The following is a 27,104-nucleotide window of genomic DNA, read 5'->3' as shown; positions in this document are numbered from 1 at the left end:
AGCCAGGTTCCAACTTTAAGGTTTACTTTTATTAACTCTCCCCTTCCCTCCTCCCCCCTTTATCTGCCAATAAGGATAAAACCCATAGAATATCAGGCTGGTCTGAAATCAGTATGATAGTACACACCTGTAACTTCAGGTTTTTGGCATAAGCTGTATCACACAGGATTGACACAGGAACAAAGTCAATAAAAGAAAAAAAAAACAAGTACTATAAACACACCACAAACAAATAAGCCATGTAAGTGAACGCAGAACAATGAGGGAATTACATTATTAAAAGTTTTTATTTAGGTTTGGTCAGTACAGGGAAGATAATATTGGAGTCACAGAGCAATATGCATAAACAGGATACAACAGTTCTTAAAAACTGAGTAACTATGCACACAATTCATAAACATTCGGTCACCTAAGGAGAAAATGCACAGATGTATGGTGGGAAAAACTGTAATTAACACTGAAACTACTACAGGACTCCTTCAGTAAGTCCATCTTTTAGTGATAAAACTACTGTACTGGGCAAACTTAGCAGTCATAAACCCACAGCTATTATGACAAATCTTGAAGGTGGTGTAAGTATGAGTAAGAATGCCCTTACACAGCACAGGTTCTAGATATACACAGATTTGTACAGATATCATTTATGTTATACTTTATGGAAATAATTTCCATTTCAACTTCACATTAACTCATATAAAAATAACTTGAACTACACAAACGTCCTTTTAGCAACATTCAACGAAATTAACTGTTAAAATTTCCAAAGTGGCAGAGGTATTGAAGCAAAAAGAAACCCACAAAAAGGCAAAATTGTGACAAGTATGCACTAATTTAAACGGCTTCTGGACAGTATCCTCTCCCAATTTAAATGACACTGTATAAAAATGTTGCAGAAAAATGTTACAAAACTGAACCCTGCACATTTACACTGGAGTCCAAACCATTCTGGACATGACGAGAACCCACAGTTCTGTTACCTTTCATGCTCACTGTTTTCTCCTCTTGAGGATCATGATTGGAGTCTGTGTCATTTGAGTGGTGCGTGAGAGAGTTTTCACTGCCAGTGGGAGAGTCTACACTTTCATACCCCGTACTGAGTTGGTTTATGTAGCTACCACCTCCTCTACCAGTTCTATCTTCAGAGTGGTTGGACAGCTTATTACCATTCCCTGGAGAAGCCGGGAAGTCATCTTCCGTGCCGCTACCCTCCCTATAAAATCCAGGCCCAGACGTCCGCTGATGGGAGGAGCTACCATTGCTTGGTCCGTTTGCCAGGCGGCTGCAGTCTTTGCCCACGGCCTCTCCCTGCTCCGTGGGCTCAGAAGACGGAGTCCTGCTGGTACCCGGGTTGGAGGCCTGGGACTGCTGCTGCTGGTACTGAGCCAACTGCTGGCGGGTCTCCTTCAGCTGCTGCTGGAGAACTAGAATGGTACTCTGCATACCCTCTACCTCCTCATCAAGCTGGATGATGAAGTCATTCAATTCTATATAAAGAAAACACATTTGTTGCAAATGCTTAATAGCCCATACATAGCTTGAATCTCAGACATACACACAAAAATAAAATCCTGTAAGTCAACATTTTACGTTGGAAGTTTTCAACAGACTGTTTTTCAACCATCAGGTATGCACTGGGTTTGATACTCTGCCTCTGAAGGAGGAAATGCTTAACTATCACCTACCTACTTTTTATACTGCTACTCAGAATACGTGAAAAGAAATTAGTTTCTAGCCAAAAAAAAAAAAGATGATACTGGGTGAACGGCTCAACTCCAACAATTAGTATTTTGCAAGGAGATCTTTGTGTTTCTGCTTTTGTTAAAATATAAAACCTTAGCAGAAATACCATTAAGGTGACCATGAACTACATCTGTGTATAACAGAGCCGAATAATTACAAAAGCCTATTCAGTGACAAAAAGATTTTAGTCACATTTCAAGGAAGTTTCACTTCTTACTGCTTTTAATCCTTTAAATCCTCCGTAAAGGGACACTAAAAAAAGACAACTTTTTAACTAACAAAACTGCTAACTAATTCCACAGAGTGTTTTAATGGTTGTGTACCAAGAAAAAGGATTTTACAATCAGCAAAAGACATTTGACCTGAAAACAGTAAAAGAAACACTGACTCCCTTAGTCTTCAATTGACTCCGCACTACTGATATGGCGGAGCAAATACAATGCAAAATGCTTGTCATTGCAAAAATTTAAGTGTTTCTTGCCATGGAAAAAAAAAAAACCATTAGGAAAACTGCTATTGCAGAATTATAGGGAAGAAGCAATAAGCAGCTAAGAATGCAGCAGTTCTGAAGCTTACTTTACTACACTGAATTCAAGAGCAGAAATCTTTAAAGAATGTCCATGCTTGCTTCAATTATGAACTTGATAATTTTAAAAGTGCATTATCTAAACAGTATTTAAGAAGGAAAAGGATAACTATTCCAACAACATGTCACTACAGAAAGAATCAGTCACCTTAAGAACTGTAGTTATTATGTATTATTTTATACTGCTACTTTCTTGAAAATATGATCCTATAGGGCATGTAGGAGGAAAACTATCCTTAAAAATACATAACACGTTACACTTAGATCTTACAGACTTCAGTTGTGAACCTAAAACATATCCGGGTTTATGTGATGTCTAAAATAGCTCATGTCCTAAGACTTACTCTAATAATCAGATAAGCTACTCTAACATTTTACCAAAAAACACTAGTTTCTATGCAGAACTTTCAACTGAAGAATTTTTTTTGTAATTTGCATTTTCCCCTCCATTTAAATTATGCAAGAGGTCAGAGTTTGTATGTAATTTCAATTTAGGTTTACCATGCTGTAATATTTGGACTGTGATCACAATAATGAAATATTTTAGTTCATCTGAGTTATCTCAGCAAAAAATATATTTTTTCTTATTCTTAGGCATTGTTAAAAAGTTGGGTTTTTAAGAAGTTTCAAAATGAGTCAGAGTTAACAAGCATTCTGTTCTCAGTGCATGCTTAGCTTCATGCAACGTTGACAGCTTTCATCTTACCAATTCACCAGTAACATGTACAGTCTAAACATTCCCTACCAAATAGCAAGACCTCCAGTATGAAGTCTGGCAATTTCAAATTCAAACACTGCATTACCAGAGCTGCAAATCCCACTAGTCCCCCAAAGAAAGTTTGTAATCTTTTTTTTTTTTTTTTTAAATTAAGGTTACCAGTGAAGACTTACAGTTGTCACATTTTACTTAATCCTTTGTTCTGGCAAAGATGGTTTTACAGTATGTGTATCATCAGAAAATTAAACTAGCAGAAGTGCAAGGCAACTTCCATTTTCTTAAAAAAATCCCTTACCATCCTGACTGCTTTTAAGTTCCTCACTATATTTCTTCTGTAAAGCCAACTCTGCCTCAAGTTGTGCAATACGTCCTTGGGACAGCTGCCTTCCAAGCTCTTGATTCTCCTGGATAAGCATTCGACACTTCGCCATTAACTTTTTGCCTGTTTGGCTGCAAAGGAAAGAGCCATCTATCACAAAAAGAATACAAAACCTTCAGTAATCTTCCTCAATCACAATTACAGACAAAAAGGAGATGCAATTTCTGCATGTCACAATTCAAGGAACATTATGCCTCAACATAATTGTCATAGCAGAAAGTCTCCCTATAGTTACCACGTGCTGTTCCAATGCCAGTGGGTCTTCTGTCGCTGTCCCATAAAGTGGAAGGCAAGTTTTATTACTGCAAATACGAATAAGCATAGTGTTCTTTTTTTGGTATAAACATCTGGATTATCAATATGCACAATCTTGCATGTGCTAATTCTCAATGGAGTTAAATATTTGATTAAAGATGTGCCTTGTAATTCAAAAGAACAAGTACTGCATAAAAATTACATGTGTAAACTGAATTATATACAAAAACCTTCTTCATGTATTGTACTAGCAAAATTTAATAATTAAATTTGGGTGAAGAGAAAAAACTTGTTTGGGGGAAAATATTAAATCCCTTTTTTTTTTTTTCAATGACATCCATTTTTCTTTAAGAGGCTTAGACATTCTTTTGAATGCTGTCTAGGTACTCTTGTTTAAAAAAATTAAAATGTCTGTTTTTCAACTCATTTAATATATCTGATTTATGTACACAGTCTGTTTCATTATTTCTATGGTCAGCTTTCACTAAGCACGTCTTGCACAGTGAGAAGGAAGTGAAACGTAGTTTAAAATTGGCAGGAAATAAAGGAAGGAGTGTATTATTAATCTACTTCCTTTAAATGTCACTTATGATGACATTTCACATCGTAAGTAACGATCATGGGATGTCCAGATTTTGAAAGAAATGGGAAAGAGGCAGGAAAAAATTATTTTGAACTGACAAGATTTTCTTTACTAAATGGGCAACCACACATCTTTAATCTTCATGATAAAAATTGCATTGTAAAGCATTATAGGAAGTAGTATGCAAATTAATATATAGGCAATACAGCTGACTCCATAAAAAAGAGAAAAATGAAAGTCCTTTAAGACTCTTGGTCTGCCAAAGTCAGGGTAGCAACCACAAACAGTTTTCCTTTTAACAGGCTCAGCATCATAGTGAAGCTGTCCTCTTTGCTACAGAAGTGTAAGCTCTGCCAAAAAAAAAAAAAAACACCCAAACTTGAACAGGTTTATTTTGAATTCAATGGCAGGACTTGCATTACTTTTCAAGACCAATAGGGTCGTTTAATTTTTGTGTTTGTTTGCTTTTAAACAAGTGACGAAGATAGAAAGAAATTCTGAGGATTAAAAAAGTAGAACAGGAAATTTCTGCTACAATTCACAGCCATGGTTCTCTCCTGCAACCAAAATACCCAACCAAAAGAATTTAAAGTAATAATTTCCTTATCATCTACCTTTTAAGCATTCAAGTCTAAGACAACTTAAGTTCTGCCAGCTCTGCCCCATTTAACATTTCCGACTGACTCTCCCAAATCTTTCAGATGGGCTGCTCCAGAAGGAATCTGGCTGTGTAAAGTCCTGGAAGCCTGAAAGTCTGCTAAAGGTAGCAACCTGTTTTCTTTCTTGATGTGATGTCCAATGCCAGGTCCTTGAAGCTTAAATTGTGCTGACCTAAGGCAGTCCAAGTCGCACACTTAAGATGCAAGTTTCCTTAGAGATGTTCATTCTGTGTAAAGCAGGACCGCTTTGGAGATAACCAAAGTGACATATCCCAAAAGTTATTAGGCAGACATGCAAGGATTTTTAGCCATTTGCAAGTTTCTGTTACTGTGTTCATCATCACTACAAGTTGAAGAAGTTCACAGTGCTTAAGTCATTTAATGCTTTTCTCTTCACAAAACAATGTCAACTGTAGAATAAGCAAGTACCAGTTACCTTGGAATTGGGACAATTTTAGAATCCCATTAATTTCTTCATGTTAACTCCTGCCAAAATGTAAAGTATTTATTACCTGTATAGAAATTTGCATAGTTACCTATAATGCTATTTCTTCCCATAATTTTTTTTCCAGATGTTCTGTACTAGTATGCCACCAAGTAACCTCCCCGTGCAATTTACAAAAAAGACAACACATGCAAGAATTTAAAATCCAGCAATTATTAAAATAACTCCTAGTAGCTGTAAGACTACTTTTGGCATTGTTTTCACAAATCCTCTTGAACATACATGCAACAAAACCTGTAAGAATGTAAGTGGTTAAACTTCAGAAGACTAGTGTTTCTTGTACTAGGCTTACTGCAAGTGACGTTTCTACTAATTTTTAATCCAAGTGTATAGTCTATGTTTTATTGATGGTTGAAATGGCTCAGCATAGCCATTCCTTTAATTAAACATCCTTTTATTTCTCCCTCCAGACATCAGCAATCATTATGCTGTCAGCCTTAGCCAAGGTTAAGGCCCAGAACTCATACCCCTTAGGGCTGCAGTTAACACGTTACCCTAAGAACACCAGTCAGGGATTGGAATAGTAGCATCATCTCTTTCAAAAACTAGGTCCGATGCCATTAAATAAGAGTAGTTGTATACAAGGATGGACAATTAAAGCAATTAAAAGGAGGGAGGGAGGGGAGACAGAATGCAAAGGGAATGAAAAATCCTATAAATATTTCACAAGTCACCATTTCTTTACCTTTCCAGAAATAAAATCAGTATCATTTTAAGGCAGTTAATGAAGACAGCCTCAATTATTTACCATGAAATAAGTCAAATTTTTCGTATCCCACCTACTGCATATATGAATTATGCACATTCATACCACTGACTTGAAACTTTTATGATGCATATTAGGGTATGTTGTAGCTACAGAAATAACATTTTCTTCTGATACTTTTGCTTGAAAGAAAGTGGTAAGTTAACTTCTCTCTCCTCAGTTGTACACAAACATTTAGAGCCTGATGACTTCAGAAAACAACCAACCTGTATCTAAATGTATTCAGTACTTTTTTGAACTCCAAGTTAAACAATCTGCACAGCATGCCTCTATCTGCACATTTTAGTGAGCTTTACAAATGGCTTGGTAACACATTAACAATTTATTAATGCAAGTCTTACCTCTGTTTTGATGCTAGATCATTAAAATCTTAGATACTGCTATAGCAAAATCATCCCAGATGTATCTCTTTTAAAAAGGTAAAGTTTTTCTGTAGGTTTTTCTTTTGCTGTTAAGTCATTACTCATGCAAAAAAAATAAACCTGCATAAGTACACTACTCTTCAATCCCATATTAATCATATGAAGCACAAACAGTTAAGATACTTCCAAGTTAAAAAATACGTAATGCCATCTTAGTAGAAGTCATCGAAACAGTTAGAATACATCACCTTCTATGACAGCTGGATGTCTTTTTTTAATTTAAACTGAATTTTCTATGATCAGACTGAGTCATAAAATGTTGCCCAACTGTTTTGAAAATCAAAACCTCAGATTACTGAATAGAACTCAAATTGCTAAGGAAAAAAAAAAAATTAACACACAAATGCTACACCAAATCTGCATTTCACTTTACACACCTCAGACATGCCACTCCCAACTGTCCCAGATGGCTACTCTTACAAGTAACTTGGGACAACAGAACAGAAGCATCAATAGAGTAGCAAAGGCTCCTTCACTGATTCCACCAAGGAAAGTGCATGCATTTAAGTTTTTTTGGTTTGTTAAAATACTGACTTTGTTTTCAGAGAACGAGACAATGCAGAAATAACAACCTGTTCAGTTCTCGTTCATCCCAGGAGCTTCACAATACAACAGTATAACCAGTAGTGTTCCTTGAGCTATATATTACAACTATTTCAAGGCACATTTTATATAGAAGTGCAATACAAAAAAAACAGGTGTACAAAGGAATAAAAACACCCCACCAACACTGAAGACAGTTGCCATTGCGTGCCTTCTGAATTAAGCACTTGAGATCAGTTCTTAGTATAGAAGATCTGAAAATTCTCATTTCTGCATGAAAACATGCAGTGAAATACTTATCACAACCAGTTTTTCTTCTACGTGCTAGTTGTGATCAAATAGGTATTGCTTCCAACAATTTTAAACCTGCAATTAGATAGAACGTACATTTTCGTACAGTCCTAATTTTGAGGCGTCCACAGTATTACCAACCATCCAGAAAACAGTTCGTTATTTAGCAACATTGACTTAAGGCTCCGTCAAGTGCTAGAGAGCCCAAAGGCTAAACAGTCAAATGTGTAGACTATCACTGTTGTGATATCAAATAGCACTCTCGTGGCTATTCAAAACTTGGTTAGCAAGTAAACTCTTTAACACAAAATTCACCTCATCGAGTTTTGACCCAGCAGTTCAGTGAACAAGCAGGAAGTCCACAGTCTTATTGGCAAAACTGACTTACAGTGTCTCTAAGTCACTAGGCTCAAGGTTAAGAGCGAAGCATATTCCACTTCTACATTTTACGGGAATTTTACATGTTCAATTCGTGATTTATAATCTCTAGGTTCTCTCTCCTCCAAACTGTCTGTAGACACAGTGTGCCACAGACTTAAGACTTCTGTTTCTCCCTCTATTTTCTTCAAATAGAACAATTTTGCAAATGTCTACATGTTCTAGAAAAGATTTTTTTTCGAAGATGGCCATTTCTTCAGAATAGTCCGACGCCGTCAGGCCTCTGAAGCAAAGGGGGAGAAAAAAGCTGAAACACAAGGTTCATCTGATAAGTTTTACATTAAGCATTACAAGCTGGACAGTATAAGAATGTGGCTTTTGCCTCAAAACGTCTGAGTCTTGGTGTGGAAACGAGTACTTGGCTGTCCCACCATAGCATTCTCGTAGTGGGACTGTCAGGGAAGTCTTGACTGGGGAGTATTTGTTTTGTTTACCTATCAGGCGTAAATTTCCAGGCACTCAGTTCATTTTGGGCTTGTTCCAGTTTGTCTTTAGTCTGTTCCAGTTCACCTTTCATTTTTAGGAAAAACAAGTTGATGGCTGGGTCCACCATTGTTGATCGCAGTTGGGCAACACTAGGCTGCTGGACTTGCTTGAGGTACTGAATCTGATTCTGCATAAAATAAGAAAAAAGACTGTTATTCACACAACATTAAACAAAAATTTGAAGTCGTTTAGACACAAATAAAAATATTTATTCCAAAGATAACAACAAGAAAGCTTGCCTTCTTTCAACAGTGTAACCTGAAAAAGATAGGATACAAATCACTTTTGCCCACCTGCACCCTATCAATGTGCATATTCACACAATCCCCCATCCCACCACTTGCCAAGCTTAAACTTTCACCGCTATTTTTTTTTTCTTTTTCTCCTCTCTTTGTTTCAAATTGTTTTCTGCATGTCAGTTGACATTTGCCAGAGCAATGACCAGAGCACTAGAATGCTCCCTTTCTTTTATATCTACCTGTAGTCTTTTGGGGGAAAAAAGAATAAAAATGTATATATAAAGAATTATCCGCTTAAACCGGATAGCTAATTTCCATGTAGCTTCAGTGAAAGTTATTATGGAACGTTACAGCTAATATTCATGAGTACTAATTGGAAAAACTACTAAAAAGGTTTTTACGAACTTCTGATGTTTTTTGCAAATATTTCAAATTTGCATATTTTTTTTAAACCAAATAATTTAGAAATATTAACATCAATTAAACAGATTTTGGTTGGATTTGATTCTCTAGCAATAACCACAACCCAGAAGAATTACAGTCAAAATTTCAGAAGTATTAACAGTGAGACTATTTCTTTTTAAATACAGCATTCAACAAAACTTGTATGTATTTAAATAGGATCAACTTTTTTGAAAGTTTCTTACATTTTAATCCCATCACAATCTTAAAACGCACTAAAGATTATGTGTTTAGAATCCAGCTAAGCACTAAAATCCCATCAGCCTACACAGAGCGTTCATTCTTAAATTTACCACACTCCCTGTATTACACATTTCTTCATCAGCAAGAGGCAAACAAAATGACCTGACATTAAAAAGAAACACTAACTGAAAGTTGTGGGGTCTGCCTCCTGTTGCAAACACAATCTTGCAACCAGACTTCATAGCAACAGAGTTCCAATGATGAACAGTACAAGGCATCACCAGTAAAACAGACGGAGAGTCTCCCTCCCCACTTCGGTTTAACCATCTTCCTGTACATACAATTACTCTTACAGGGTCTTTACACAGCAATGGAGAAGAGAAAGTAGAAGTACAAACACTCTTTTTACCTTAAAAATGTGCAGTAGTGACCTCTTGATTGAGGACAACATGTTTTAATTTATATATTGAAATAAAATCCAAGAATTGTTGTTATTTAACAAGTGATTTCAAAGGTATTGAAATAACTGAAATATTTCCATTGACATCACATTAAATTGATGTTATCAAAATAAAAATATCTAGCTACTCTAAAAAAAATGAAATATACAGTTTTAAACAAACTTTCCTGTGTCCAAAAGGGAATAAAGCACTTCATAAAAATATTTTAAAGAAATAAAGCACTCCAGAACCCACCTACAGTCATCACTTAGAAACACGAAATCCAAATTTCATCCATTTCTTGGATGGCATTTTACCGCCACAGGTCCTTTGCCTCACTGAATGCACAAAATATTGCTCCCCAAATAAAGATTATTTAATTAATTTCTATTGATTTATCTACCTACTAAATTTTCTGTTGCTTGCGCTACTGTAAGTATTTCAACAACCTGTCAATTCTTTGCAAGGGTTAGCAGTAGTAGAGGGTGAAACAGCTGGTTTAACAGATGTCCACACACACACAGACCCTCCAGCTGGCAACATATTCCAATAATTATACTACAGCAACATGGTTCCCAACCTATTTTTAGACAGGCATCGTTGAGGAAAAAAAAGACCATGTTCCTTGTCCTACCTAGACCCAGTTCCTTCCCTCTTCTACTGCCAGCCTAAGAACTGTAACAGATTCCTCAGACCCGCAGGACAAATAATTCCTGCCACCTGCTCCTCACTCATGGCAGAAACACACTAAAACACCCAAAAGGACCCAGCTGATTTTGTCCAATGTCAGTTATTTAGGAGTCTCATTTGGGTCTAGGCCAAGCAGAGAGCAGAGGCTCCACATAACACCTGAACAGTAGCACAGAAAGAATTTACTCAAGCTGAGCAACCCTTGCTCATTCCCTCCCCAACCATTTATTCCTCCAGTTTTTCCAACTCAAATTCTCCATCCCTCCACAAGTGCTTTCTGCAGTTGTAACTCCAGAGTTCTCACCTGTAAGGCTTTTCATCCACCCACATCCAGGAACCTCCCCTCAAGGTGACTCACTCCAAAGCAAGCCCATACCACTTAACCCTTCTGCCTACTTTTCCTTATTCCATTCATCTTCCTGCTTAGCCTCCAAGCCTCCCATTCTTGCCCCCTCTAACCACCCTCTGGTACTCTGGTCTCTCCTGTTGATACTCCAGGTGGTGAGGGGTGGGGAGCCTAAGAGCTTGCAGGCAGTCAGGGCCAACTTAGGCAAGAGCTGAATATGCAGGAACAGTCATGTCCAATGCCAGACCCCAGGACACACACTCTAATGCCTGAAAAGCCTACTGGCTAGTCATATTCCCAAATATGAAAGCACACTCTAACTGGTATTTTTCAAAAGCTTGTCAGATGGACAAACAGGGATGAATTTTCACAAATAAAATAAAAACCTTGCTATCAGCTTTCCCTCTGCTCTAACCAAAGGCAGGGGAACACTGAAAGTAGTTTATTTAGAGGACATCAGGCTGAATGGGGTTTCATTTTCATTTGGATGGATTTTTATTTTTTTGTTAAGGCAGTATTATGGTTTGAGAAAACACGTAACAACTTATTGTCATTTAAACAATTATTCTATCACCTGATGACCCCTCCCCACCTGGGAAAGGGAGCAGGGGAAAACAAGGAAACACAAGGATCGAAACAGAATCAGTATTGATCCTGATACAATATAAGACACCCAAGGATTATACTCAGCCAGTTCTCTCAGCAGGAAGCTGTGCACTCCCAGCAGGGACAGCGAATGCCAGACACTGCCAGCGCTGCAGCTCTGGGAGAAAGGGAAAGGCTCAGGGGTCCAGCACTGGGGCAAGAAGTTCTCTGGACCACCACCATCAAGGGAGAGAGACACACAGCAAGCTTTCTAATTTATATTGAATGTGACGTTCATGGTACAAAATAACCCCACTGACCAGCTTGGGTCAAGTTCCCAGGCCTCGCTCCTCCTCATCCTCACACCTGCAAGGCTCAAAAACACCGAGACCTTGAATCCCACATAGCATAGCCGGCTATAAAGTAAATATTTTCACAAATTCAGGCACTAGACTCTTCTGAAAGTGGAGTTCTCCTAAGCATTAGAAGATAATTTAGTCCTGTTTCTCAACCCAGGACAGACAATAACATTTTCAACCCCTCTGCTTATCGTATGTTCTTGGAAGCACTTGAATCCTTTCACCTGAAGTTGTACAAAGATACCACAAAGAACAGTTCCTCTGACACGGTAACAAAACAGAACGCAAGTGCCTAACAGAAAATGCAAGCAACTAAGTACAACTATATATCCTTCTTATAAGATAGGAGCAGGAAGGGAAAAAACTGGATAATGAAGAAGGGAAGTAACAGATCTGTTAACTTAAACCACAAGTAGGTTATTAAGAGTAATGACTATCTAGGTACTCTAGCCCAACTGCACCCACAGGAAGCTTCCACTCATTATCTGTTCCATGGAAAACCTATTTGAGTAGCAATTATTCCCAAATGGCTGTCCACTTATCGACCTACAGTAGCTGTGCAGTAGCTTGGGAGCGGGTAGCAGTAACTGAAGTAGCAATAACTTCGTCACCACCTCTGCCAGAAATAACACTTTATGGAGAAACAATAGCCAATACCTTACCTGCACTTCCCTAACAGCAGTAATTTCTTTAGGGGGTCATTCCATCTAGAGGGCAGGGAGCTCAAGGCTGCTGCTGACAGTAGGGCACATCAGACACCTAAACTTCAATCGCTCCTTATATTACATGGTAAATATCCATCTGTAGTTTTCAAGAAACTTGACACCACAGATGCTGTTTTTCTAATTAAGGTGTGACAGGAAACATTAAATGCTTCCATGTAAATAACTGTCACTGGTATATTTTACATGTAAATATGGATTACAAAAAATTGTTAGCTATGCTAAAAATAAAGATAAGTTCTTTCATGGACTAAAAATTAGACATGTCAAGTTACTTATCATATGGTAAATAGTTTTGGTTCATTTATGAAGTGATGTAGCAACCTATAGCTTTGCTTTGCATCCCATCCAACAGGATTTATTTTACTACTGTTACTTTACTGGAAATAATACTACCTAATAACGCAAAGCCAAGTAGTCCTCCAGAGCTTCTTGAGACTATGTGCATTTAAACTTGAAAACACTTTAAGGTGCCAGTGTCTCCATTATAGCTTTTCCCTTGCTTCCTTCAAGGATGCATCTTCCTGTCTCCATGCACTATGGAGATTACACATCCTTGATGTTATTCACATGCCAGTACCTGGAAAAATAAGCCACTTCTGTGTGTTTGGTTTTTGTTTCTTTTTGGTGGGTTCTCTCTCCCCCCCTCTTTTTTTTATGTACACTGAAATTAATGAATGCTCTTCAGAAGTTCTTCTAAACAAATATTCTGGAAAGCCTGTGTATCACAGCTATGAACATCTACAACATGCAGCCAAAAATCCTATAGTCTTCATGATCTTATCAAAATTCATCATCTTAAGTACTTGCAATTTTTGTCTAACTCATTCTTTTAGAAATGGGGATGAAAAAAAGTAAAAACAGTACACAAAATTTTGTCTTTGGTGAAAAATTTACATTTCTTTTTTATTTTCTTAGTATTTATTGTTTCGGCTATATTCTCAGAAGTTCAAAAGAAAAAGTATGTTATTGCTGCTGTCCCTAATAGTAGAATTTATCAGTAAAACTAACAAGAGAAGCAGGATCAATACAGTAGTCTTACTACTAGGGAAGTGTTGTGGTATAGCACCAAAACAGATCTTCATTGGCATCCTGGCTGCATTAGGAGAAGTGCTGCCAACAGGTTGAGGGAGGTGATCCTTCCTCTCCACTCTGCACTGGTGAGACATCTGCAGTACTGGGTCCAGCTCTGGGCTCCCCAGTACAGGGGGGACATAGTTGTATTAGGGTGAGGCCAACGAAAGGCCGTGAAGATGATTAAGGGGTTGAAGCATCTGACACACAACCAGAGCCTGAGAGCACTAGGGCTGTTCAGCCTGGAGAAGAGAAGGTTCAGGGTGACCTTACCAATGTGCATAAATACCTCACGGGGGGGAGTAAAGAAGGTGAAGCCAGACTCTTCTTAGTGGTGCCCACTGAAAGCACAGAAGGCAATGGGCACAAACTGAAACACAGGGAAATTCCACTTTAACATAAGAAAATGCTTCTTGCTGTGATGGTGGTTGAACGCTGGCACACATCACCCAGAGAGGTTCTGGAGTCTCCATTCGAGGAGACGCTCAATACCCAACTGTACAGAGTCCTCAGTAACCTGGTCCAACTGCCGCTGCTCTGAGCGGGCAGGCTGGACTAGACAAACTGCAAGTGCTTTCCAACCTCAGTGATTCTGAGATTCACTTTTTGCCACTGCAAAGTAAGCTTTACCCCTTTTTTGCCTCTTCATATCAGTGCTTACTACAAACTAAATTCATCTAACAGTCTTAAGAGCTGTGAAAATAACGTATACAGTTAAGCGTCACATTAGAATATCTGACAGCTCTGAAAGCCTACAGAAAAAAAAAAGGCAGGCTAAAAGAAATTAACAAAAGAAAGCTACAGTCTGAGTTATGAGGTTTGCACAGACCTTGTATTTTTCAAAACAGACACTCTCAGGAGTACATTACAGAAACTAGCAATAAGCTTTTTACCATTTTCTCTCAGAAGCTGCCAAATTAAAGCAGCAGGTGAAAATTATGTTAAGAAGGTAATCCAAAAGAGATCAGAAGTCCAACAGTGGTAGGACATAGTTTCAAGAAACCAAAACTAAACACAGAAGAAAACAAAGTCAAAGAAAACTCAAAGGAATAAAGTAGAAACAGAAACAACAACAAAAAAGGTATTCAAGTACAAAGAACAGCAGAAACCCCAAGAAGCAGATCTGCCAAACTTCAAAAGAACTCCCTCTGAAACAGTCAGTAGCTCTTCCCCCTACCTACCCAAATGGATGCAGTAGCTTACAAATATCTTACCCAAATTCAATGTAATATCAGGCTAAAACCTTCTAAATGAAACCCAGTCAACTCAATCTTATTCTGAAGTTTCAGTTTGTTCCTGCATCCAATGAGAATCAGAAGTAGTATTTGTGGTAAATATACGTAGCTGATCATGCAAGTATTAGCTTGGTTCTGAAGCAAAAGCCCTTCCAAGCACAACTGATGCTGAAAACTCACTGAATTAACTAATACTAAAATAGTAAATTTTAAGAAGTAATCTTTACTAATTCAGTATCCTGTCCTTTCTTTAAGCACAGAAATTGTGATGCTATAGATATACAGAAAACATAGCATGTGGGTACTGGCTCGAAAGCTGGTATCTTTATAACAGTCTGAAAACTGTTATCCTCTCTAAATACTTACAGTACACTCTTGCATCTCCTGTTCCTTAGTTGCCAGCCTCATCACCAGAATATTTTCTCTTCGGGCAGACTCTTGCTGTTGCTGTTTCAACTTCTCTTCAGATTCTCTCAGTCCCGTGACATCATTAGCTAATACAAGTAGTAACACACAAAAAGGATGTTTTATAGCATCTTCTCATGAACAGTTTTTTAATACAACTGAAAGATTCTAAAAACCAAATTCATCAACAGCAAAAAAGTCATAAATATAAGCATGACTACAATAAGTGTAGCTATAATAAGCATAAATTAAGAAAAATCAGATTACCATTAAGTATTAGAAAAGCTTGACAACAGTTGATTTTAAATACATCTTTCTGATCCTTCCTTAAGATTTACTAAACTTTTGAAACTGTTTCCATGTTTATATAGGAAATAACTTTTACATTGCTTGCTTGAACAGATACTACTGCTACTTGCAGTCTGAAACTCAGGAAGTTGTAACTGTCCTGGGATCTACAAGAAATGCTGAGGCCGGGGTAGGGAAGGGGCGGGGGGAGTCTACACTGGCAAAAATGATGCACAGTCTGTAAAACAGTGCCATTTGTGGTCAATCCTCAAACTGGTCTCAACACTCTGTGATATTAGTAATTAGTAAGACATTTAAGAACTCTAGAAATGGCAGTTCAGTCACAACTAGAATTCCTCTGATCCATGAACATTAATTAAAGCTTATATATGAAATATGACAAAAGGTAGCACCGCACATTTCCAAATTACTCAAAACAGGAACACATGCAAGCAGCCTGATACAAACAGTATACATTCACTCTGCTACTTTTAATCTATAAAATGATGGAAGGTTGGAATAATTGGTATTTTGTTTTAATTACTTGAGAATGATGTACTGTGAATGTAAACCAAGAACATCAGAAATTGGCTCGGGACAATTATTTCTAGATAATTCTTTGCTGATAATTCAGTAATAACAATTACTACAGCTTATAGTGTTTCCAAAATAGAGAAACTAGGACGCTAAAACAACTCACCTACGCTAGGACAGTTTGAGATTAGAAAGAAATCAACTGTTTGCATTTTCTATATTTTAGTCTCTCCAAAACTCAAACATTATGGGGTGGCAGTATAAGAGGGATGTAACGGAAAAAAGAGAGAGGACATCTGTTTGGACTGACAGAAAAACACCCTTCAGACTACTTCAGTGGTACTAAGTCTAAGTACTTAGACTGAAAACACGAGCGGAAAACAGGAAAGAGCCCATCTCTAGCTGCCAACACAATTTTTAAAAGTGATTTAGGTTTGGCAATTCAGTCACTTCCAGAATGTATCCAACTTTTCCTATTTGAGAGTAAGATATTTTTCCCATGTTCTCTTTTGGAAGACTCAAGTACAGACCAAGTTTTAAAGACCACATAAGACTGACAATCAAATAATTTGCCTAATCACATCAAACATTGCTTAAGGACTCATTTTAGATCTTTACTTCCACAAAGTATTTTCACTCCCATGTGGTTTACAGTCCTGTGAGAATACTGAAGGCACAAATATTCATGGGGTATTTTGGCAGAGGATAACATTTCCTTTCTAAAGGAAAAGTACTGAAAAAACACCTATTTGTGGTGTTTGAGACTTTCTTTTTTCCCCCTAGCAATCTGTGGACAGATGGTCCTAAAGATGCAAAACAGACTTTTTAGATGCTGTGTAATATCTACAAAGGAAAATAAGTGGCTAAGAAAGTTGGAAAAGGCTGAAAACTTACACTAGATAAAACAGGGACTTTTTTCTGACAGATAACTAACATAGATTATTATCTCTTATTTCTACCAGTTTTAGAAAGCACAGACATTACTTGAACACTGTCTTATACAAACATTCAGGTAACTCGTACCATTTTGAAATCTGGCTAACTTACAATTAAGATCGGTGTACTTGCCCTCCAGAGCTTGCACGTATGCTTCATACTGCTTCCACCTATTGCAGAGACAAAGAGAAAAAAAAATTTCTGAAGCTCAGTTTTATTAAATCAAGCCATCTCACTCCTAAGCTTTCAGAGTACACATTCATACAGTAATCAGAAAACGTAGGAGGGAAATCACACAATTGCATAAGACAATTCCAGTTTTTAAAAAGAGGCTTTTAAACATGAGAAGAGTTAAATCCATTTTGCAACTCAGAAGGATAAAAAGGTAGCTCTGCATTACAACACTTAAAGCTGGCATCTTAAAACTTACTGTAATATTTTGGACAAACACTGGGACCAAACACTTATTAGTTATTTGTGTAAAGTACCTAAGATACATCTCATTCTCAAAGCAGAACAATCCAAACAAAATCCTGTAACAGAAACCATAATACAAAGACAGCATTAAGTCTGTTACCAAGTGAAAAACAAGACAAGCAGAACTGCATTATAATACACTAGAATTGGCAATCTAGGTTAAGTTGTTATACCAGTTATACCAGAAAGGGAGCTGTTTCCTTTTCAATCAAGCTTGCAGTTGTGATTCTGTCTGATGTGTATGTTTTTGTAGTGATCTCAATAATCCCGAGGACTAACATGTCAAAATATTTACCAAATATATCAACAAGGCAGTTTCACAAAAACATTCATAAAACCAAGTTAAAAGAAGAAAAAGGTATCTTTTTAATACATACGTACTTTGACTAGTTTTGAGTATTTTAATAACAGTCTTGTTTGTTGACCCTGACAATTTACTTTTCACTTAAGCGTCTATTAACATGTCTATTAACTGACTTAAGACTTTAATAATTTCTAAGTTCTTAAATCTCCTCTTGTGACTTTTCCTGTTCAGTGCCTTTAATAATCTGTTTTCCTAAATACTGTCTTCCCATCTTATTTCACACCAATCATTTTCGCTTTTTTACAGTAGTTGCACAGGTCATTAACAGAGGGAATTAAAGTAGAATTCCGTACTTCAGCTTTTCAAAGATCAAAGTTGCACCTTCTGACATTAAGCAAAAGAAAATAAAAAAGGTAAGTAAGAAACTATTAAGAGAATAAAGCATTTAGAAAGAAACACCACAAAGACGCTGAAGACCATTGGCAGTATTTCTAGTGCTCTGACTCTGAACACTTACCTGTTTATTTCTTCTTCTCTGTTTATTAAGTCTACACTGGTAGAGAACACCAGATGCTACTGTCCAAACAGGACAGGTGTAAAACTCTCTATTTCTAGGTCTCAAATGACTACATAAATGGAGTTTGAGTCTGTAACACCATTCTTTAAATGAACCATTTTCACAGAAAATGTTTTTTCCCTGAACAATAGAAGGGCAGTATTTCCAGATGCACAACTTTGGTCTTACATTGTACAACCAAATCTCCATGCATAACAGTTTTGCTTCTATACTTTTTTTTTTTCAGTAATAAGGACTCCCAGCTGCTGCCATGCAAGGCTGAGGTGAGCCTGCATTCCCATTACATGAATCTCACACGCTAACTTTTCACACAGAGCTTAAGAGAGACAACAAGGACAGCAAGTTTGTGCAATGGTGTAAAGATGCCTTTGCTCAGTGATGTTATCTCAGCTGTGCCACACTGAAACTAGACAGCAGAAGCTCAGACTAATCCAGCAGTGGATGTAGTAGTATCACCTAGAAATCTCAGCTACCAAGCACAACTCCAGTACAGTTCAAGGGTTCAGAACTACAGGTTAACAAAAAAAAAAAAAAGCCTACATACAAGAAATAAGCCTCCATTAGGCCCTACTGCTATCAGGAAATTGTTAGAAAAAGTCAACTCACAGATGTCACCATATGCCACAGAGTAGGTCTTTATTTGGGATCCAGTTAGAAACTTTAATGCTAACTGTATCCAGAGATATTGTAAACCTCTGCATAAAAACACGCAACTTCCCAAAAGACACCAGAACACATTAACCACCTCTGATAAACTATTAAAGATTCCACATAAATAGTATTACTAAAAATTACACACTTCAAACGTTTTCCAGGTAGCTCACTGTACAGTCTCTTCAGGGAAAATATTTTTGCCCCCAAGAAGATTTTGAAGTTCAGCAAAAAAGAAACATGTACAAAAAAAATCAGTAGATATAAACAGAAATATTTTTCTCTTGTCCTGCTCCTGCCCTCCCCTGACGTCAATTATGTCAGAATTAAAATTTGAAAATTGCTACTACCACATCTTCAACTACAGGAGGAAAGCATTCCCCTCTAGGAAATTTGTTTGCCTTAACTGAAGATGATATATCCCATCTACCAGGTTTCACCTACACATAATACCTGCATTAGATTAACCTTTTTTTTAATGGACATAGGTAAAATCAACACTTAAGAGTGACACAAAAATCCAGTTTTCAGTTAAACTATTTAAGAATTTGCACATGCTTGCAAAAGCTTCTTTAAATAAACCAGTGATTTATAGGAACTTTCTGGCCAGATCTTAAGTCTGAAGCCTTTCTTCTCAAGATCCAATAAAGACATAGAACTTCTCTTCACACATGTAATCTAGCAGATGCATTGATTTAAGCAAGTGTGAGAGCTGCCTTGATCTCCTTGGCCCATATTGCCCCTTCTGGTACACCTGCTGGGGACTCAAGTGGGGAAAAAAGACAAAAGCAAAAAGGCATCTTTTTTCTCCTATCAGTTCACCTTCCATTCTTGATCTATTTAGTAGTTAGCATTAGTAACCTGATGGCTGAACAGCGACAACCCGAAGAGCTTCACTAAAGGGCTCCTTGGAAAGGCACTAAAGAACAGAGACAGAGCTGTAAACAGAACTAGGAAGACAGTCCTGCATCCAATTAAGGCGTCACTTACAGTCTCACAAGATCTGGAAGGTAATTGAGTAGCATTATGTAGGTTAGTTAATTCCTTTCACTCTAAAAATGTTACACAGACTTTTAAGACTCCATAGCTTCAAATACCATTATTTTTCTTGGAGTACCCATTTTTGATGTTGAGCTTTGGAGGCTTCCTTTTTCCAAAAATAAATGATAAGCACTTAGGGGGCAGGGCATACACAGCACTGCACCAAAGCCTTTCCAAAAGTGACTGGCCCTAAGTCTGTGTTGATTGAAGTTCAGTAAAAGCACTCTATTTCCTCAGAATTGCTTGTATAAACCAGGGTGCTTCAGTGTTTTAAAACAACCAGAGCAATACTGATCAGCTTTTTAGCTATGATCCACAGGGTTGGCTTCGTTATCATGTTCCTGGCTCTTCTTTCTTCACAGAAGCCCCTACACAGTTACGCTAAGTAGCTACTGCATTAGAGAGGGGAGGGGAGAGATGAAGGAGATGAGTCCGCAGCAACAAGTAATGACACAAGCAGAAATTCCCAAAGGCCAGACTGAAAGGCTTCTTCATAATCCTGCTCATGTTAGTCAACAGGAAAAATTAAAATGAACAAACCTAAATTATGTACTTCACAAAAGAGAACAGTGAAATGGGGTTTCATGGCACAGGAACTGACAAAAAATAATTAGTATTTTCTACATACGTATTTTATCAGTGCAATTGTACAGCGATGATGACTTACTACCTAAAAAGACCAAAAGCAGATGACACACGCCTGTATCTTAAAAAGCATTTGCCTCATCAAAGCATGGACTGAAAAAAAATTGCATTCCGAATCTTAAGACAATCCAGTAACCATCAACACACGCTTTTCTAAAAGTAGTAGAGATGCCTTTGACTAAAATATGAAATACATCTAATAGTGTTATATCTCATTCCAACCTACAAAGCCAGCAATTAGTGTAGTAATTGCTAGTTTTACAGAACACCACAATTAAATGTGAATTTAACTATAGCAAATTATAGTGAATTTACTATAAATCCATTAAATATGCATCCCATTCAAAGAAAAAACAACGTTCATAGCACTGCTTAATGCAAGAAATAAAAAGGACATAGCCAAAATGGCATTAAAGTTTCCACTTCTGAGTATAATGGACAGTTATTCTTAAATCAAACTAGTGGCCTTTTTGAGAGCAGAAATTGCTTTGTCTACACTAAAACAATGACAAGTCAATAGCAACAGAGCTGTCATTAACAAATTCTCTTCTTTCTCTTCGTAGAATGGTCAGTTGGATGGGACCTTAACAATTTAGCTGCTGATGTACTTTACCTTCTTGGGTGTAATCCATAACATTCTTGCTTGAATATATGCTGGAAATTAATCTCTTCTATGATAGCAACTAATAAAATCATAAAATGGCCTGGGCTGGAAGGGACCTTACAGATCATCTCGTTCCAACCCCCCTGTCATGGGCAGGGACACCTCCCACCAGACCAGGTTACTCAAAGCCCCATCCAGCCTGGCCCTGAACCCCTCCAGGGATGGGGCATCCACAACTTCTCTGGGAAGCCTGTTCCAGTGTCTCACCACCCTCACAGTAAAAAATGTCTTTTTAATATCAAATCTAAATCCACCCTTTTTTAATTTAAAACCATTACCCTTCATCCTATCACTACACTCCCTGACAAAGAGTCTCTCCCATCTCTCCTGTAGGCCCCTTTAGATACTGGAAGGGGCTATAAGGTCTCCTCAGTCACCTCTACTCCAGGCCGAACAACCTCAACTCTCTCAGCCTGTCTTCATAGGAGAGGTGCTCCAGCCCTCTGATTGTCTTTGTAGCCTTCCTCTGGACTTGCCCCAACAGGTCCACGTCCTTATTATGCTTGGTGCTCCAAAGCTGGACACAGTACTCCAGGTGGGGTCTCACCAGAGCAGAGGGGCAGAATCCCCTCCCTTGCCCTGCTGGCCACACTTCTTTTAATGCAGCTGGCTTTCTGGGCTGTGAGCACACATTGGCACCTCACATTGAGCTTCTCATCAACCAACATCCTCAAGTTCTTCTTGGCAGGGCTGCTCTCAATCTATTCTCTGCCCAGCCTGCGTTTGTGCTTAGGATTGCCCTGACCCCCATGCAGGACCTTGCACCTGGCTTTGCTGAACTTTATGAGCTCCACACAGGTCCACCTTTCAAGATCCCTCTGGATGGCATCCCTTCCCTCCAGCGCCACACAACTTGGTGGTGTTGGCAAACTTGCTGAGCGTGCACTCAATCCCACTGTCCATGTCTCCAACAAAGATGTCAAACAGCACTGGTCCCAATACTGACCACTGAGGAATGCCACTCGTCACTGGTGTCCACTTGGACATTGGATCGTTGACCACAGCTCCTTGTGAGCAACCATGTGGCGTATCCATCGAATCCATGTCTCTCCAATTTAGAAACAAAGATGACATGCTGAACAGTGTCAAATGCTTTGCACAGGTCCATGTCATTGCAAGCTACAGAAACTGTTAACAGCTGAAGCCTCTTCTATTATTTTCACAATATGAATCAGAAAGCAGTGGCACAGAATGTACACTTTGATACTTCGACAGGAATTTTAGAGCTAGAAGTAAGGGCACAGCTTTACAGTCTTAGGAGTTCACTATTCCCAGGTATAATATTGAGTATGGAAACTCTTACAAGAAGGTTCACACAGCCTAAACCACTTGACATCACAGATGCGTTCTCTTCCTACTGTTTAAGTACATTATCCTTTACTACCCAAAACACTAGATACTTGAAAGAAGCCAGAAATCAGTTTTGAATATACAGAGCCAGACTACGCTGACTCTCCTGAAAAGAACTGTCACCCCAAAAGTAGCTGCCAGGACAGTTTGCCCAGAATAGGGAGTAGCTGATCATAATATATTGTAAGTGTTGCACTTGTACCCTCATTTTTCTATACAGTTTAGTCTTTGTTCTATGAAATAGTAGTATTTAACTTGAAAGACCCTAACAATGCTAATAACAGAGTGTGCAAAAAAGTCAAGAGCTAAAAGTTCACCAAAATGCACACAAACTACTCCAGCAGGTAAACAAATGGCCCACAGATGCCTGGTTTAGTTAGCTCCTTGTTTACAAATCAGGAAATGCAGGTACACAGAGACAAGTAGCTTGGGTCAGTTTCTTTAAGCAGGTGGTCTGCAGGACAGCACTGCCTGTTATTATTTTCATGGTGACACTTAGCTTTCCAAAAGGTGAAAAAGATGGCTAGGCTCTTGTTTATGCAAGTTCCATGTGATAAAAAAATCATCTTAACATTCTACTGTTAATATCTGATATCCTGAAAAGATGACTGCATGGACTAAGAAAACCTAAAACCTACTGTAGGAGTAAAGAGTAGACATTTTCTCATGTTTAAAAATAACTTGCTATCTAGCAAGGAATGTAAGCAACCATATCTCCTAAAGTTACAAGTGAAGAAAACAACTACAAAATATTGTTCAGGATTTTGTGTCTTTGGAAGAAGTGTTTTTCCCCCAACTACATATAAAAATATTTGAGACAAGGTGGGAACTTTACAAAAGAGATGCATCATGAAAAGGATAAAATAGTTTTTCAGAACACAGATGTTAAAAACAGTGTAAGAGTAAGGTCACACATCTTCCATTAAAATTTCACTACAACACTGAAACAGAAAACCTGCTTTTTACTTTACCTTAGGATGAGCTCGTCTCTAGGTAAAACCTTAAAATCTGCTTCACTAAGGCGAACCTATGGAGCAAAAGGAGAAACACAACTTATTATGCTGTCATGATCACATGGCGGGGGGGGAAGGGGGGAAGTTACAAATCTTTTTAAACATACCTTTTTTGGGAGAGGTTCTTCATTCGTCATTGTGAACTCTGAAGGGGAAGGAAGAAATGAAGTTTTATTTAATACAGTTACTAGTGTACAGAAATACAGCACAAGTCAAACCTGTACTTCCAGCCTTTTTTTTTTTAATTTGTAATATTAGACTACTGAAATAGTGGTTGCACACAATGCACAGCCAGAGTGCAAAACAACACTACAAGTTTGCTGCTGGAATCTAAGTGAGGTCAACAGAAACATTTTTTCTAAAAGTTAGCCAAAACTTCCTTTACATGTCTAAAAAGCCCACCAGTAACCAGTAATTCTTCCTACTTAACTAAGCAAAACGACCCAATTTTGTCCATATTTGTTTAGATCAAACAATTTGTATGTGCCTACATCTATTTAAAACCATATTTTATGACATAGAGGATAATCAGGAAAAAAGCAATTTATACTACTACTTCAGTATCTCTTTAGAATAAAAGCAAATCATTTGTGAACATTACCACAAATGTTATGTCAAAATAGCATGTTCTTCCAAATACTTATTCTTTCACTTTTAAGATTCCAATAAACAGGAAGTATTAAGTAGTTGTTTTAAAACCCTTGTGAACAGTTTTAGGAAAAGTAAGATGTCAAATAAATGGCTCGGATACGCTATCAAATTCAATTTCTCTTGTGTGTATGTAGCATAATGAGACTGCATTGTGCTAGGTTAAATATTCACACGAGTTACGGGACATGCTTCCTTATCTCAAAAGGATAATATAAAGTATTTTCTACAACTACTATTATATATATTTTTTTAAGAAGACTCCAAAGGTCACATGCATACAAGTAACAATGAATGCAAGGTTTGCTAGAGGCATGCATCTTCGCAATATGCTTTCCAACAGAAGAGTTGCATATAGTATTAAGATTTGACAAGCCTGTAAAGCTGCTGCAATGCACATACATCAGGAAAAGGATGTGTCAACTCCTTGGTTGTGAACACTCAGCTTCACAAAAACAATGATCTTACATAGTTAAAAAAGATTTTATCTTCTCAAAAAGTCTTTTTGAGACTACCTTAGGTATTTTCAAAATGACACCAAATGAACTCATTTAACTTTTCCAGATCCCAAGAAAAACAATCCTGGAACTGTTTGTCAATAAGACAAACACAGGTCAAATGTGTTAGAGCCTCTTCAAACTACACTAACCATTGACAAATACATAGCACTCCATCAAACAAGGTCCTGGTTAAAAAAAAATAAATAAAAAAAACACACAACCAAACCAAAACTGCCCCACATGCCAAGCACAGTACACAGATTAAACAACTGCCTTTCATGAAATACAAGCTGACATTAGAAAACAAGGAAAGGTTTCCAAAAACATTCAGTAGATGCATCTCACTGATGAATGGCAGCTTCCTCTTCCTAGTCTTAGTAACACAGGCAACTTAAGCCCTTCCCTTGCCTAAGAAGTGCCCCCGCTCCCAGCACCCTCCCTCTCACACACAAGTTACTGGAGCATTTTGCTTTAACTTCTGGATGCAGCTCCTTCTTTGAGACTGTTTTACCAAAACCATACCTTAAATATGTTCAAGTGTTAAGAGGCTATAATACAAACTGCTGGTGCCCAACTCAGAAAACCGAAATAGCATGGACTAACTTGAAATCACAGGGGAAACACTCATCACCCCTTTATTTACACTGCCTACCTCTCCCACTAAAATTTTCTGAAAGATTTTTATAATCTTTTACTCCTTCAGTGTGTGGAACTAGCCTTGAAGATCTCAGCAACATTTAAGTCCTTAACAGATAGAAACATGCTTTTCAGATGTTCCACAGAAATACAGCTAACAATGAAACTGTGCACACATGATGCAAGTCATTATTTGTGTGCTCCTCAGAGAAGTATCAGAAGTACACAAACACCAAAAAAGGTGAGCTGCCCCAAGGACTTAGCTTCTGAACCCTAAAGCAGCATACAACAATTGAGAACACTTGACCGCTGCCACAATCATGACTGAAAGAAATCAAAGGCTGATGCTCTGCCTAAGGGTACTCTACCTCGCATGTCCAAACCTCACCTAAGATTCCAGCACCCGGTTCTCTAAGGCAACACCAGATCTGGCTACTCTAACCTCTACAGCCAGCACAACACCAGTTACAAAGCCTCCCCTGGTTTTCAGATGAGGGCAGGAAAGTACTGAAGACAGCGGTTACAGGCCACTGCATTACAGAAGTTACTGTCTTACCGTCCCCATCATCACGTGTAGTGACAGAACCATACACAAAAAAAAACCCCCGCACTAGCTAAAAATATCCTACAGGTTATTTTGGAAAAGCTAGATTGATCACATCTACAGATAAACACTAGCATTCTTTCTGAATCTGTGAATTTCACCCTCACTACTCCCATGCAGCAGCTTTTTTGGCATCTACAGTAAATTATCAAAGTCTTAGAAATTTATTACTGCTATATATTTATACCGTTTTGCCCAGTGTTTTTCAGAAACATTAAGAGCATCAGGCTGACTACATCAGTTGTCACAGTGATCTGCTCTCTGTTCATAAACAGATCAGTTTGTATGCTACAGACAATCAAATTACAAGTGAAATGTTCATTCTTTGAATTTAATGCAGTAACTTTTCAAGTACTGTGAAGCAAAAGGTGCTTAACATGACTTGACTCTGCTCTAAGAGGAGATGATCTCTCTCCTACGCAGATCAGAAATATTTTGCAAGAGCATGATGAAGTGCTATTTTCTACAATAAAAAGAGAATGTTCCTGTGTGATTAGAATTAACACAATTATATTTTGTTATTTATGATGAACAGCTTAACTGTATTATCCTAAGCACTTCCATGGTTTGGGGGAAACAATGGCTGCTACATGTCACTTCTGCATATCTGTTCCTGGCAACGAGCAACATAAGACCATATTCCATACTTAAAATAACACTGTCACGGGCACTGAAGGAATTTTTATGTAATCTCATCAAGCCTTAGGCTTTTATGGCAATTTAAATATGAAGAGAACTGAAACGGCAAAAGTGTGTTTTAATTTTGCAAACTCCAGTAGTCTGTACACCTTCTACTAAAGTGTTCAGAAAGCACAGATTTCAAGGATTAAAAAAAAAAACTAAAGTAATTAAATAATATCAGGTATGCTGCTTTACTAGTCGTACCTGAAGTAACTGCCAGTATTTTAAAGATATGAAAAAGAGCTCCGTGGGGAAAACCCCGACATAGGCTCCAGGCTCCCGTAATTTAATAAAAAAAGAAAGAGCAGCTTTATAACAAGAACCCGACCGGGCAGACTTCACACTCCCCTCAGCAACGGGGGTCCGAAGCCGGGTCCCGCTCCCCGCCGGACGGCGAGGCCCGGCCGCGCAGCCCCGCCTCCCGCGCCCAGGCCCCGCCGGCCC

The 27,104-nt window shown here is 38.0% G+C and overlaps 1 protein-coding gene across 1 annotated transcript in view; it reads right to left on the bottom strand.

The window, feature by feature from the left end:
* Positions 1–268: 268 nt before the first annotated feature.
* WTAP (Wilms tumor 1 associated protein) overlaps positions 269–27,104 on the bottom strand; it is a 27,905-nt gene continuing 1,069 nt past the window's right edge. The window contains exons 2-8 of the mRNA XM_014950783.1: positions 23,699–23,736; positions 23,550–23,605; positions 16,981–17,039; positions 15,073–15,200; positions 8,320–8,498; positions 3,340–3,494; positions 269–1,484 (exon numbers count right to left, since the gene is read on the bottom strand). Of these exons, the coding sequence (XP_014806269.1) occupies positions 901–1,484; positions 3,340–3,494; positions 8,320–8,498; positions 15,073–15,200; positions 16,981–17,039; positions 23,550–23,605; positions 23,699–23,728 (1,191 nt within the window). The 5' untranslated portion in view covers positions 23,729–23,736 and the 3' untranslated portion in view covers positions 269–900. The remainder of the gene's footprint in view (positions 1,485–3,339; positions 3,495–8,319; positions 8,499–15,072; positions 15,201–16,980; positions 17,040–23,549; positions 23,606–23,698; positions 23,737–27,104) is intronic.

The sequence above is a fragment of the Calidris pugnax genome, unplaced genomic scaffold, assembly GCF_001431845.1.
Source record: "Calidris pugnax isolate Ruff unplaced genomic scaffold, ASM143184v1 scaffold24, whole genome shotgun sequence".
NCBI classification, from domain to species: Eukaryota; Metazoa; Chordata; class Aves; order Charadriiformes; family Scolopacidae; genus Calidris; species Calidris pugnax.
The sequence above is the reverse complement of the archived record's forward strand: the minus strand, read 5'-3'. Positions and strand labels throughout refer to the sequence as shown.